General features: G+C 48.2%; 1 protein-coding gene across 1 annotated transcript in view; it reads right to left on the reverse strand.

Moving 5' to 3' along the window:
* The window catches only part of LOC142590604 ((Lyso)-N-acylphosphatidylethanolamine lipase-like), a 67,704-nt gene extending 60,772 nt beyond the window's left edge, over window positions 1-6,932 (reverse strand). The window contains exon 1 of the mRNA XM_075702919.1: window positions 6,741-6,932. Within this exon, the coding sequence (XP_075559034.1) occupies window positions 6,741-6,760 (20 nt within the window). The 5' untranslated portion in view covers window positions 6,761-6,932. The remainder of the gene's footprint in view (window positions 1-6,740) is intronic.
* Window positions 6,933-14,398: the final 7,466 nt, after the last annotated feature.

Consider the following 14,398-nt stretch of genomic DNA (forward strand, 5'->3'; position numbering starts at 1 on the left):
ATCGCCACTCAGCCTCTAGAGTCTGTGAAGGAGTACATTTACCTAGGTCAATTACTCACAGGGAACCCTGATCGTGAGAAGGAAATTCACAGAATAATAAAAATTGATTGGAGCGCATACGGCAGACATTGTCAGCTCCTGACTGGAAGCTTACCATTATCATTGAAAATGAAGGTGTACAATCAGTGCATTTTACCAGTGTTGACATATGGGGCAGAAACTTGGAGACTGACAAAGCTTGAGAACAAGTTAAGGACCGCGCAAAGAGCGATGGAACGAAGAATGCTAGGCATAACGTTAAGAGACAGAAAGAGAGCGATTTGGATCAGAGAGCAAACGGGTATAGCCGATATTCTAATTGACATTAAGAGAAAAAAATGGAGCTGGGCAGGTCATGTAATGCGTAGTTTGGATAACCGGTGGACCATTAGGGTTACAGAATGGGTGCGAAGAGGAGGGAAGCGCAGTCGAGGACGGCAGAATACTAGGTGGGGCGCTAGTTGGAATCGGTTGGCGCTGGGCAGGGGTAATCGGAGATCTGAGGCCTTTGTCCTGCAGTGGACATAATATAAGCTGCTGCTGCTGCTGATGATGATGATTATGACGACGACGACGACGACGACGACGACGACGACGACGATGATGATGATGATGATGATGATGATGATGATGATGATGATGAGGCCGGTCCCCCGCTACCTTTAACCGGCTTTTCTGAAAATAAATATGTTTATTCTCACTGCCCTGCAAGAATGCACAGGCGATGACTGGTAGCGCACTTTATGCACAGCACGACCTATGTGTGGCTAGGCCATCTGTAGTTTATGAGAACAACCACGTACGCTGGTCGTGGTTTTGTAGGAATCGATGTTTTTTTTTTTTTGCTTTATTGAACAAGTTTCGGGCTGCCGCACACCACGGAGATGTGACGAGCCGCAGCGCGCCGTCGAAGAGGCCAGCAGAGGAGAACGTCGTTACCCGTTTAAAGAGCCCAACTGCAGCCTAAGGCATATTGTTATCATGGTAAGTGAAGCTTCACGGAAACACAGTTCAGCGGTGCCGAACAGTAGGCGCGTACGCGCGCGGTTACCATCAGCCGTTTGATGTGCGCGTAGGCGTACGTTTTTCTGTCCAGCCTGAGTGGTCTTCAAAGTATTTGTGTATGTCGTTCACTCAGTCCCTTGATCAAGGTGCGTTATGCGATGACTGAAGGACTGGCAGTGTCACGCCTTTGCTTAAGACATTCGACAAAACGTTCATTCAAAATTATCGGCCGATCTAATTAACGTCTACGCCCTGCAAAATTCTAGATAGTTCGGCAGCATGTTACACTCATGTAACACGTGAAGGCAAAAGCCTGCTGCTCACTTGGTAATGCCTTAAAGTTATACGATCCGAGGGGTCAGACTTCTTGCAAGACATAACGAGCCGCAGTGTGATGTAAACGTGTGGCAAACCGTTGTCTGCGAACTTCGGCCTCTTACGTCGCCGTCTTACATCGTGGTGCTGCTGCTTTCGCACTTGGGCTTCTTCGCCTCGTTTTCGACGCTTAGCAGCGGCATCGCGCGCTGCGGGGTCAGACTCGCGCCAACGACGTTTCTCTTCGACTTTACGTTGCATCCTCTCAGCAGGGCAAAGCAGCGCTTGCGGTCGAACGCCTTGCTCCCGCCGCTTCACACGTCGCACCTCGTTTCTTGCTTGACAAGCATCCTCGGCCGTAGTGTACTTCCTAGGGGGCTATGCAATGCTTTATTGATGGTTAGGATGCTTGTTTTATGCTTGTTCTTTATTGAAACGTATGCTGTTATGTTTGTTGTATGGGTGATTTCAATGAATAGAATGTACACACTGTTCGCTTCACTTTGCTGAACGCTTGCAGCCTCTGCCCTAAGGGAGTATGAGCCATTGCATATTTACTTACTTGCTTACGGAGATGCAAGCCATTGCTGATGATGATATATTTTATACCACTCGACTAGACGCCGCGTTCTTTAGGTATGAGTCACTGCAACGAGCTACTGAAGGGTTTCGCCTTAACAGAGTGGGCACAGCGGACATCGCTTAGGCATGTTGCCTTACGCATCGTTCTTCTACTTTGTACAGGTTTTTCTACTACTCGGTCCGTCCAAACTCACCCTTCAGCAGGATGCCGCTACAGTCGACACATGCCTTCACGGCTATGTGATGCCAAATGTGGAGGATATCTTTTCCTGGCGGGATGATTACCTTCTTCAAGCAACGCGCCCCTCGTGTAATGTGAGCTCCCCGGACCCACGTTTAAAATAGCGACAGCCAGACTTCAACTTCAGCGGGCACAGCGGACCGCGCTTAAGCATGTTGCCTTAGGCATCGTTCTTCTACTTTGTACAGGTTGGTGGTTATTCCACTACAATTAGAAGTGACTGCCGCGGTCTTTTGGTCCTGCCGTGCCCACAGCACTGTGCTAACATTGCTAAAGACGTTTTTTGTGTGTGCACACTGCTTTTATACGGTGACTTTGAAACGAACCACGGGCCTGATAAATCAAATGAGGACACTTGAGACCTATTAAAAGAGTTGCTTACAGCACATTCCAAGTTAACAGCCGAGATTGTAGCTCTTAGAAGACATCAGAGAAATTTAGAGAAAACTATATCTGACTTATAGTGCACGTTCTACGGATTTAGAAAAACAAACAGAACGCATTGACAATTTAGAGAACGTAATTAACACATTGCAGTCAAAACTGGTCTATATGGAAGATTACAGTAAACGTTCCAACTTGATCGTTTTTGGTGTACGTGAGGAGCAAGACGAGACAGAATGTGACCTAAAACAGAAGGTACTAACTGAAATCTTCTCCAAAACACTTGATGGCCATTGCACTTGTGTCGGTAGAAGTCATCGTTTAGGAAACAACAGTAACAACAGACCTGTGATAACGTTTTTCCAAGATTACAATGAAAAACGAAATGTCCTTAAAACGCACACAAGCTGAAAGGAAAAGATATATGATTCAACACGACTATACTCGGAAGAAACCCTTAGGAAACGAAAACTTTTATGGGACAGTGCTAAAGCGGGAAGAGGCAGCAAAATAAAGGTGAAGTTAGTGAATCATAAGTTGCTCATTGCTGGCCAAATGTTTTCATGGGATGATACCTCTTGCACAACGGTGAAACTGCAATCGCAGCGAACACGAAAGGATGACTGACGTAATGAGTTACGAAGGAATTCAGACTAATAAACGTAAATGCGAGGAGCATAATCAATAAAAGCGAGCAGCTTGAGGATAATCTTGTTGGTTACAATCCACATGTCGTCCTAACCGAGACATGGTTTCCCGATGAAATAGATAATAAAGATGTCTTTCCTCAGTATTATCAAGTCTATCGGCGGGACAGATTATCAAGAGGTGGTGGAGTGGCGGTTCTGGTTAAAAACAATATCCAAGCTACTTTAATTCCTCAGATCGATAACCATGAAAGCATCTCTCTTAAGCTAATTTTAGGGGCCGTTCCATCCTCTTATTCGCAGTTTGTCGAGCTCCAGATTCACCTCCCAGTATTTACGTGATTTGTCTGAAGACATGTCATCATTCAAACACGATAACATATTTCTTGTCGGCGATTTTAACTTACCCGGCTCTAATTGGGATTTGGCTTCATCTAACTCGTGACATTGCGCTAATACTGAACATTTATTTGATATTATGCTCTGTCACAATTTGAAACAGGTAGTAGGAAAAGCTACGCGTATTCATGGTTTATCTAACTCCGTTCTTGACCTGCTTTTTGTGAGCCGCTCTCTGGAAACATTTTCTGTTTCGATCCATAAAGGACTGTCTGATCATGAGTTGGTGTACTTCACTTGTGAATTCGTCGCTGATAAACGTGCCGCACCGGCCAAAACCGTGCTTGTGAAAGATTTCTCGAATGCCAGGGATGAGAGTGTATTATATTACTTGGATATGCGCCTCAGCAGTTTCGACGAAAGTGACACGTCCGCTCTTTGGTCTAAATTTAAAAACATGTGCGAATATTGTATGAATCATTTTATTCCTACATGACCCAAAAGAACTGGCAAACCTAATCTCTGGATTACGCGAGAAATCTCGAACCCCAAAAGAAAACTTAAACGCTTAAGAGGAGCACGTGTCCCTCGCACCATCATTCAAATGAAGCAGGTTTCCATGAACAAAGCAGTTCCGTCTGCTAAGCGACATTACTTTCAAGATGTTTTGCCGAGCTTCATTCGAAACGCCCCTCAGACATTTTGGAATTTATAAATTAGGTTACATAATAAGGAACGATCAGTTATTAGGTTGGATGAGAGGTTATTTTTGGAAACGGTACCGATCTGTTACATTGAAAAACGTACTCCACGCGCTATGCAACTCGGCTACGTCATTCCTTCACCATTAAGTCATTATCTACTCGAGTCAACTAGAACCATAACAAAATGGCACAACCTCAGTAACATAGGACTAAGTGTCATCGTTTGAAAAGTGCCTGACTTGAAATTATGACCTGCATTGCACTTATTTTGAGCCTGGCTGTTTGTTTTGTGTGACAAAATGTTCGTCCACCCTGATACGATCTTGACAAAAGGTCCCAGTATTCATAAGTAAATAAAGATTAATAACAAAATTAAGTTGCTGAAAACCACGCTCAAGCCATTTGGTAGATGCATGTACGTAGCTCTAGCTAACAATGGCACAATTCCGAAACCTGGAAATATCCAGGTCGGCATTTTCTGTAATGTTCCTGTAATCGCTATCGCTGTATGGAAAGAGAGAATAAATGTGGGCGACTGGCCCAAAATTGTGTGCGTGCGTGCGTGCGTGCGCGCGTGCGTGCGTGCGTGCGTGCGTGCGTGTGTGTGTGTGTGTGTGTGTGTGTGTGTGTGTGTGTGTGTGTGTGTGTGTGTGTGTGTGTGTGTGTGTGTGAGAGAGAGAGAGATTTGCATTCGGGGATTGGTGCCTTGGTTAGTGATGATAATGCCGCACTTTCTTTTCTTTCTAGCGCGCGAAGAATGTCACAACTGTTTCGTCCTGGCCAGTCACATGAGTTTCTGGGTGTGATCCCCGATGGGAACAGCTGATTATCCACTGGGCGAACAAACTAACGAGACACTCAGTATTAGCCCCCTAAAAAATCAGACGCATAAGGTATATCTGTTAAATTAAGTGTGCTTGTTTCACAGTAAAAGCAAAGTCATACGACAACGCCGGCCCGTTATATCGATTCAAAACAATACGATTCAAGACCCGCATTGAAGCCGTCTTTATAATTGCTCATATGAGGCTGACCAGAGGCGCTTGCAAATAATAAAAATTGGAACCGGAACCATCTAAGGTAATTGCCAAAGTCAGCGATAGCTTTCTTGTTTAACCTGCTACATATCCTCATGCCATATCCGTGAATCACGAAACCTTACGGGCACATCAGCAGAGAAGCGAAGTGGCATTCTCGCAACCAAACACAGTGCCTAATGATACCACGACACAGTATGCGCGTCTTGTTGGAATCGCAGCATCCCAGTGGAAACTCCGCCGAAACACCCATCATCTCCAGAATCCTGGCTGCAAGTTCTTTGCAATGTCGATCCATCAAGCGGCGGCACTAGACGCGGAAGCGTCTGTTATGGATGGGGTATCGCTTTAATATGTTTTAAGCATATGAACCCACTTGTGTCACCTTGGCACACACATTCTGAGACATTGTATAAGAATGGCCGCATGCTAAACACCAAGCACGCAGTGGCGAAGTTGTCAGTTCGGGCACATACCCAATGGCACAAGTTGCCTACTAGGCCAGACAGCAGCCGGCACATATACCTAGTGGTCCAAGCTAGTATACAACGTTTTGTCTACTAGCTTGGACCACTAGTAGACCACTGCTTATATTGCGAGGTCGTCCAACCACTCGAAGTGACCGAAGAGGCTAAAGAAATCTATCGCTTTAAAACACGGTGAGTGTAGTTATTATGAGTCCACAAGCCAGTACCGCAAGAGTATCCGTCGATGGTCCTGGTCGCAGTAAGCGTCATTAAATAGACATCGCACGTTCTGCAGTTAAATACAAAGTACAATATAAGTACAAACCACAATGAGTAAGATGAAAAAAGATGTGAAACAGCGTCTGTCGGCGTCTCTTCACAAAATTATTGACAGCAAGGAACGCGAAACATGCAGCTTTCACAAAACTGTGTGCTTGTGTATACTGCTTGTTGGCTTGTTATGGCCACGAAATGCATTTAACGCGACAATTGAATGCGAAGCAACGTATTGTTATTCTCAACGAAAGTAGGCAATCAGAATTCAAACCTCAAAAAAGAAGACACCAATGACTCGTGCTAACACCACCACATACACAGCGATAAAAAAAACCAGCCACATGTAAATCAAAATCGGTAAAGATTTCCCGTTATACTGAGGGAGCGGTACTCTTTCGTTAACGCGACAGATAGGCTAAAGAAAGACAGAAAAGTTATAGTTAAAAATAAGACTAACTTTCTACACGCATAGCCATCGACAACACGACGTGCCTTGCGAGTCACTGGTCGCTTCGTGGCAGTACGGTGAATTGGAACCCAGCCAACAGCCCCTGCGTTAGTGCATATCGGCGGGCCATTCATTTGCGATGCTGAATGCGACAAGATCGCGCCTCAAGATTGGGGCTTCGTTCAAGGGTATCATGCTCAAATAGCTGGTGCGTCGTAAAATCCAGACGGGCAGAAGAAAACGATCACAGGTATACCTGATCATGCTCGTCAGCATTGTGAAGAAAAGCGGTGACCCAACGCGAAAGTGACTGCTTGTCCCGAGGTCTGCCAGTCCGTCCCTGTGATACGGCGCTCGAGCCTCTGAGGAGGGACGCCGGAGGAGGCCTACGCTCGTGTTTGCTCTTTGCGTTCTCTCAGACGGTGGCAAAAGTTACGCAGCTGTCCTAGCGAGAACGCTCGCGCAGGCGCCAACACGCGTCGTCACGCGAACGATAAATGCGGCGGAACACTTTTGTGCGATAAGCGAAGCAAACCCCATCTGTGGCGTCCCTCGAGATTGCAGCATGATTGCAGCCTAAACCCTTGGCTATCTGAAACCACTCGAGCGCGGAATGATGCGTCGTATGTCAGCGACGCGGCCGATCTGGCATGTTTTGGCACGTGCCCATCGTCGTTGGAGCAAAGAAACCTGTGCGTCGCCGCCGCCTGTCCGGCTGGTGGCCACAGACCGCGGGTCTTTCGCCTTGGCGCCTGATGGGGAACTCGGGCAACGCACGCGGTGGCATGCAAACCTTCTCGCTCTCGTACAGCTTTTCTTTTATTGCGAGAGCATTACTTGGCTCATTCTGCGACCCCACCGTCATCAGAAAGCCTTGTCAGAAAAACGGCATACCAGTTACGTCATATAATTTTCAAAAAATCGTAGTTTCGACCGAAAGGTGAAGCATCGATTGCGATAGCAAATTAGTCGACAGCTATATACCAGGAAAGGATAGTAGTTCTACCGGACGTATGAACTTAGAAACATTCGCTTACTAACTGAATTAACAAGCGGGGTGTCAGCGCGCACAACCCGCCGTGCAACGTACGCACTTGTTGGCGGAGCCGAGGTCGCCCCCACTCCCTCCCGCACTGCCTCCCCGCTTTCCTCCACATGCGCCGCGCGAGATTGAGCCGCGATCGTCAGTTGCCCTTGCGCCGGGTCGCGAAGCAATCTGTTGTGTACAGTGGGTGCATAGCGTGTAGTACATCATTCAATAAAGTGAGGACTGCTTGATCTTAAAAAGCGGTTCTTTGCCAAGGAACATAGCCGGATGAAGAGGGACACAATAGCGGTACGCAAGAGGAAAATGTTGCTTCCTCTCATTCGGCATCCCCACTCCAGGAAGACGTGAAGCCTGTCACCACATCTACCACAGGTTGGAGGCTCGTTGCCAGTCAACAGATAGTTATGAGTGCCAAATGTGTATCCTATTCTGAGTCGAGTGAAGAGGACATCTGTTCATGTTTTCGTAGTTGGGGGCCAGAAACCTAACTTCGGCTTAATCACGTGAAGCTTATTGTTCGTTTCAGTATTTTGCAAGCGTTGCTAGTGCCTTCGCAGTTTGTTTCATAGGAAAGGCTTTGTCTGTGGCAAGGGCAGCAGCAGAACGAATACCTTGCGATGCTATTGACGTGGCGATTTTGTCGGCAAGCACATTACTCTCGATTCCTCTGTGGTCAGGAACCCAGGATATTAATACATGTCTAAGTGTTGCACAAGAGTGAGTAAAGTTCAATAAAAACAGGAGTTGTATGCTTTCGTAAAGACATTAACGCTTTTACAAGACTTATCGAGTCTATCAATATTACTGCTCTCTCAAGTTTTAATTTCTTTATATGTTTCACCGCAGACAGTACTGCATAGGCCTCTAAAGTGAAGATACTTGTTAGGGGGTTCAACACATCAGATTTAGAAAAAGAGGGAAAAACGGCAGTGTAAGATAGGCTAGCATGTGACTTTGACGCGTCTGTGTAGAATTCGGAGCAAGAGTACTTCCATTGAAGTTCACGCAAATGCATTGCGATTTCGAGCTCAGGAGCTTCCTTTGTGACCTCTACAAAGGATACATCTCATTCTATCATCTGCCACTCCCAGGGCGTTAATAGCTTAGCTGGAGGCATTAGGCGATATTCAAAAATTGGGACATCCATTTCCTCGCTAAGTTCCCTCACACGCAGTGAGACAGGTAGTCTACTACGAGGGTCTGTTATTAAGAGGGTCCATTACAAAAAAGTGTTGCACGCGCCAAGTCGTTAAAGGTTGTGGAACACGGATGTTCCTGATTAGAGTGCACTTTGAGAAAGTAGGTGAAGCTGATGTACGTTCTCTGAAAATGGAGTGACCATTCGTATATGACCATACCATATGTACCATGACCATACGTATAGACTTTCGACAGACCTTGTTTTAAATGCCCCAGTGGCCAGGCGGATACCCAGATGGTGGACGGGATCTAGCATATTTAGCGCGCTCGGGACGGCACAGTGATATACCATGGCACCATAGACCAATCCTGATCGAATAGCCCCCTGTAAAGATTCAATTAACACTTCGTGTCGCTACCCCATGTTGGGTGGGATAAGATTTTCAGTAAGTTCATTGTTTTTAGACATTTTGCTTTATAATATTTTATGTGTGGAATGAAAGTAAGCCTGGAGTCAAGTATAACACCGAGAAATGTGTGCTCTTTGTTGACAGCTATTTGTTGTCCACACAGTTCTACAAAAGGATCTGGAACCAGGCCTCTCCTTCTTGTAAAGAGAACACAAGACCTTTTGTGGGGATTTATTTTAAATCCATTTTCGTCTGCCCACTTGGACACCTTGTTCAAGCCCTGCTGTACCTGTCTCTCACACACTCTAAGGTTGCAAGATTTGAAACCTATTTGTATGTCGTCTACGTAGACGGAATAAAAAATAGCTGGTGCTAATGATGTACGAAGCGTATTCATCTTAACGACTCAGAGTACGCCTCCCTGGGGTATCCGAGTTTCCTGTATGAATGTACACGGCAGTGCGTTACCTATTTTCAACCGGAATGTACGGTTGTGTAGGTAGCTTTCTATAATGTTTAACATATTGCCTCGGATGCCCAGCGCCGACAGGTCCCGCAGGATTCCGTAACGCCAAGTTGTATCGTACGCCTTTTCCATATCGAGAAACACGGTTAAGAATGATTGTTTATGTACGAAGGCATCGCGAATATTTGATTCGATACGCACGAGATGGTCGGTTGTAGATCCTCCTTCTCTAAAACCGCACTGATATGAATCAAGAACTTTGTTTGACTCAAGGAAGTGTAAAAGGCGACGGGTTTTTATTTTTTCAAAAAGTTTGCAAATGAAACTTGTGAGGGCGATTGGGCGGTACCTTGTTGCTACTGTGGGGTCTTCACCTTTTTCAGAATCGGGACGACAAGGGCTTCTTTCTATGCAGTAGGAAGGTACCCGGCAACCCATATAGCGTTGAAAAGTACGAGTAGCGTTATTTGAGTATCACTGGGGAGGTATTTATTCATGTCGCTCATGATTCTGTCAGGCCCAGGTGCAGAACTCTGACATGCAGTCAGGGAGGCTCTCAACTCGGCAATGTTAAAAGACAGGTTATAGGATTAGTTCTGTCGGTATTTGCGTTCGATGGCCTTGCATTCTGCTATTTGTTTGTGCTTTAAGAATGCCTCGGAGTAATGATTAGAACTTAAACGCGCCCAAAGTGTTCGCCAAGAGCGTCTGCTTGGCCTTCCAAGCTGTTCACTTCGTCGTTCACTAAAAGTAACGGGTGAATTTCTTGTCCCTTTAGCATTCTTAGCCCGTCCCATACATTAGCCTCTTGAGTATTGTTACGTTTCGCCTACGACGCGCGGTTTAGCCGGCGCGACTGCAACAAAGCGGCAGACATTTTGGCCCGTTCGGCGTCGCCGCTACGCTCCCCGCCAAGCGCGTCCAGGCATGTTCCGATGCCACGTGTCTTCATGTGCGTGTGTGAGTGTATGTGCCATTGTGCCCGACCGGCGGCGATACGACAGTAGAAGTCACCTTCTCCTCCCAGCCATTGTGCCCGACCGGAGGCGATACGACAGTAGAAGTCACCTTCTCCTCCCAGCCATTGTGCCCGACCGGAGGCGCTACGACAGTAGGAGTCACCTTCTCCTCCCAGCCATTGTGCCCGACCGGCGGCGATACGACAGTAGGAGTTACCTTCTCCTCTTTGTGCCCGACCGGCGGCGCCACGACAGTATGCGTCACCTTATCTCATTGTACAATCACGTGCTCGTCTATTGAGGGGTTCCTTCTTGCCCTCAACTGCGAGAGTATAAAAACAGCTGCCCCCGGACGCCAAAAAGAGGGGCTCCGATTTCTTCTGTTGAGTAAAGTGCACTCCCGTCTCTCTACTTCGGTCAACCTGACCGCCAACTCTTTGCGATGTTAAAATAAACAAGTTGTTTTGTTGTTACCAGTCGACTCATGCTTTGCCGGGACCTTCGGATGCTTCCAGTTGTACCCCAGGCCGCCAGGCCAACGCTACCCTTGGGGCTTGCGACCCAGGTACAACCACGGGCGTCAGCGCCGAGTTCACAACCGTTGCCATCGGTGGGATTCAAACAACTGTCTGCCAGCGGTGAGATCGCGACAACGGAGGCCAGCAGCGAAGAGATGCAGTTGACTGTATGCTGAGCAGCTCAACGACGATCCGGGAGCAGTGCAACGAGCCCTGTGTGATGACTGGTTGCCTGCAGCGGAACGACTGCGCTGAACTCTTGGCTGCGAGGTTTGGTGAGTGCGGGACTTTCTTCTTCTGAGCTTTGCCAGGCTTTTGTTAGTGTCAGAAACGGAGCTGGTAATTGTGGTTGTCGTTGCTGCCGGGTTAGTTGCGGCAAGACAATAGTAAGCAGTAGAGAAAGCAGCATTCAGAGCAGCCATGGATTTGAAGTCGTTGCGCAAACCGAAATTGCTGGAGCTTGCAAGAGAGTTGGGTCTGGATGTCTCAGACAAACTCAGAAAACCTGAACTGCTAAGGGCTATTCTTGAGTTAGAAGCTGAGGATGACGAGCTGTCGGAATGCCTTGAGACCATTGAGGAGAGGGAGACTGCAAAAAGACAGGAGCGCGAACTTAAAGAGCAAAAAGAGAAACAGGAGCGCGAACTTAAAGAGCAAAAAGAAAAAGATGAGCGTGAACGTAAAGAACAGAAAGAGCGAGAGCAACAAGAGCGCGACCGTCAACACGCTTTGGAAATGAAGCGTCTCGAGATAGAGATCGAACGCGCTCGTAATGGAAGTCAGGCAGACGGTGCAGGAGAACGCGTATTGTTCAAAATGACTGACCTGATGCGGCCGTTTAAGCTTGGAGAGGACATTGGTTTGTTCCGGGTTAACTTTGAGCGAACGTGCGAGAAGCAGGGGTTCTCTCGGGAAACGTGGCCACAGCGCTTGCTCACTTTGTTACCCGGCGAGGCGGCCGACGTAGTCGCTCGCTTGGATAGAGAGGAGGCAGAGGATTTCGACAAAGTGAAATCGAGTCTGCTAAAAAAGTACAGGCTGTCAGCAGAGGCTTTCCGTCGGAAGTTTCGGGAAAATGAGAAAAGCAGAAGTGAGTCATACACAGAGTTTGCGTACAAGCTTATGTCAAACATGCAGGAGTGGCTCAAAGAAGAGAAAGCGTTCGGTGACCACGATAAAGTTCTGCAGTGTTTTGGGCTGGAACAGTTTTATAGTCGGTTACCTGAGAACGTGCGGTACTGGGTCTTGGATAGGCCAGACGTTTGTACGGTGGCTAAAGCCGCTGAGCTAGCCGAGGAGTTTGTGACGCGTCGGGCTCGCGGAGCTAAGGACGGTCAAAAGGGTGAATTTGGCTCGAAGTTTGAGAGGCCGAAGTTCACACCCATGAGAGCAAAGGGGAACACGCGTAGTGAGGATGCGAGTGAAAGCAGTCCGACCAAACGTAAAGAGACGGCGGCAGCCGAAGCCGAACGCAGAAAGCGGTTCGAGATGAGGCAAGCGCGCGTGTGTTATACGTGCCAGAAGCCGGGTCACTTTTCGGCGCAGTGTCCGGAAACAACACCAAAAGTTGTGTTTTTTTCATTATGCAGCACTGACGAGAACATGAAGCTTCTCGAGCCTTACATGCGAGACCTCCTCGTGAACGGGAAAGAGTGCCGTGTGCTTCGCGATTCCGCAGCTACAATGGATGTAGTTCACCCCTCTTACGTAGAACCCCGTATGTTCACGGGCGAGTGCGCATGGATCAAGCAAGCCGTGGAAGCTCATAGCGTGTGTCTGCCGGTAGCAAAGGTGCTTATCGAAGGACCTTTCGGAGCGCTTGAGACGGAGGCCGCAGTGTCATCTATGCTGCCCCCCCAGTACCCGTACCTATTTTCGAACAGGTCCGATCACCTCCTGCGCGAGAAGGGGCTTTTGTTTGGTGAGGCTAGCGTTCAGGCCTTAACCAGATCGAAGGTTCGGGAGCTCGCTGCAAAGGCGGTAGTTGCGGGGCCGACGTTATCAAACAATGAAAAAGGGTCAGAGGCGCAGCAAGCCGATATTCAGAGCACGCCCGAACTGAATAAAATTGAGTCTGTAACGTTAAAGGCACCAGATACTGGAGAGGAAATGCCCGATAAGGGAAAATTAGAAGAGCTATCTGCAGATTTGCTCATCGCGCCTACGTCAGACGGACTTGATAGGTTGCTAAAAGTCAGCCGGTCGGCTTTGATAGCCGAGCAAAAGAAGGATGGCAGCCTAGAAAACGTACGCTGCAATGTCAAGGAAGGTATCGCCAGGAAAAATGCGCGTTTTGTGGAAAGAGGTGGAGTCCTGTACCGGAAGTATCTAGACCGCAGAGGAGTGGAGTTCGATCAGCTGATCGTTCCTCAATGCTATCGTCAGGATCTGTTGCGCTTGTCGCATGGGGGTTCGTGGTCCGGACACCTTGGAGTTAAGAAAACTAAGGACCGTCTCTTGCAAGAGTACTATTGGCCAGGGTGTTTTCGGGACGCAGACCATTTCGTGAGGACATGTGACACCTGTCAGCGGGTGGGCAAACCAGGGGACAAATCAAGGGCGCCGTTGAAATTGGTACCTATCATTACGGAGCCTTTTAGACGGCTCGCTATTGATACTGTGGGACCTCTGCCGGTAACAGCCACGGGGTACAGACACATTTGACTGTGATCTGCCCAGCGACAAAGTTCCCTGAAGCAGTGCCGCTTAAAGAACTCAGCTCAGTTGAGATAGTCAATGCACTACTGTCCATATTTGCGCGAGTTGGTTTTCCTGCGGAAATCCAATCAGATCAGGGCACAGTGTTTACTAGCGCTTTGACGACAACTTTTCTCGAAAGGTGTGGGGTAAATCTGTTACACAGCTCAGTGTACCACCCACAGTCGAATTCCGTTGAGAAGCTCCACTCCGTCATGAAGCGCGTGTTGAGAGCATTATGTTTTGAACATCGAACTGACTGGGAGCTGTGTCTGCCTGGGGTGATGTTTGCATTAAGGACCGCGCCGCATGCAGCTAGGGGTTTTCGCCAGCTGAGCTGGTGTACGGTCGCTCGCTTCGGACTCCGCTTCGCATGCTTCGTGAATCGTGGGAAGGCAGGAACGACGACCCAGTCGTGGTGGAGTACGTGCTTAAGCTCCTCGAACGCTTAAGGCGCCAATACACTTCGACGTGACCCGGCGCGCGCGCGCGCGGTGGTTGCGCTACGTCACGGCAGGTCGGCTACGCCGCGTCAGGCGTAAATCCGTCCCCCTACAGTACAACGCCGCGCCCCTGCTGCAGCTGTAGTAGCGCATGCGCAGTACACCGCGCCGCTCCGTGGCGCCTGTCGTGGAACATCGAAACAAATCTTTCGCGCGCTTCTCAGTCGGTAGCG

This window comes from Dermacentor variabilis, chromosome 1, assembly GCF_050947875.1.
Source record: "Dermacentor variabilis isolate Ectoservices chromosome 1, ASM5094787v1, whole genome shotgun sequence".
Taxonomy (NCBI): domain Eukaryota; kingdom Metazoa; phylum Arthropoda; class Arachnida; order Ixodida; family Ixodidae; genus Dermacentor; species Dermacentor variabilis.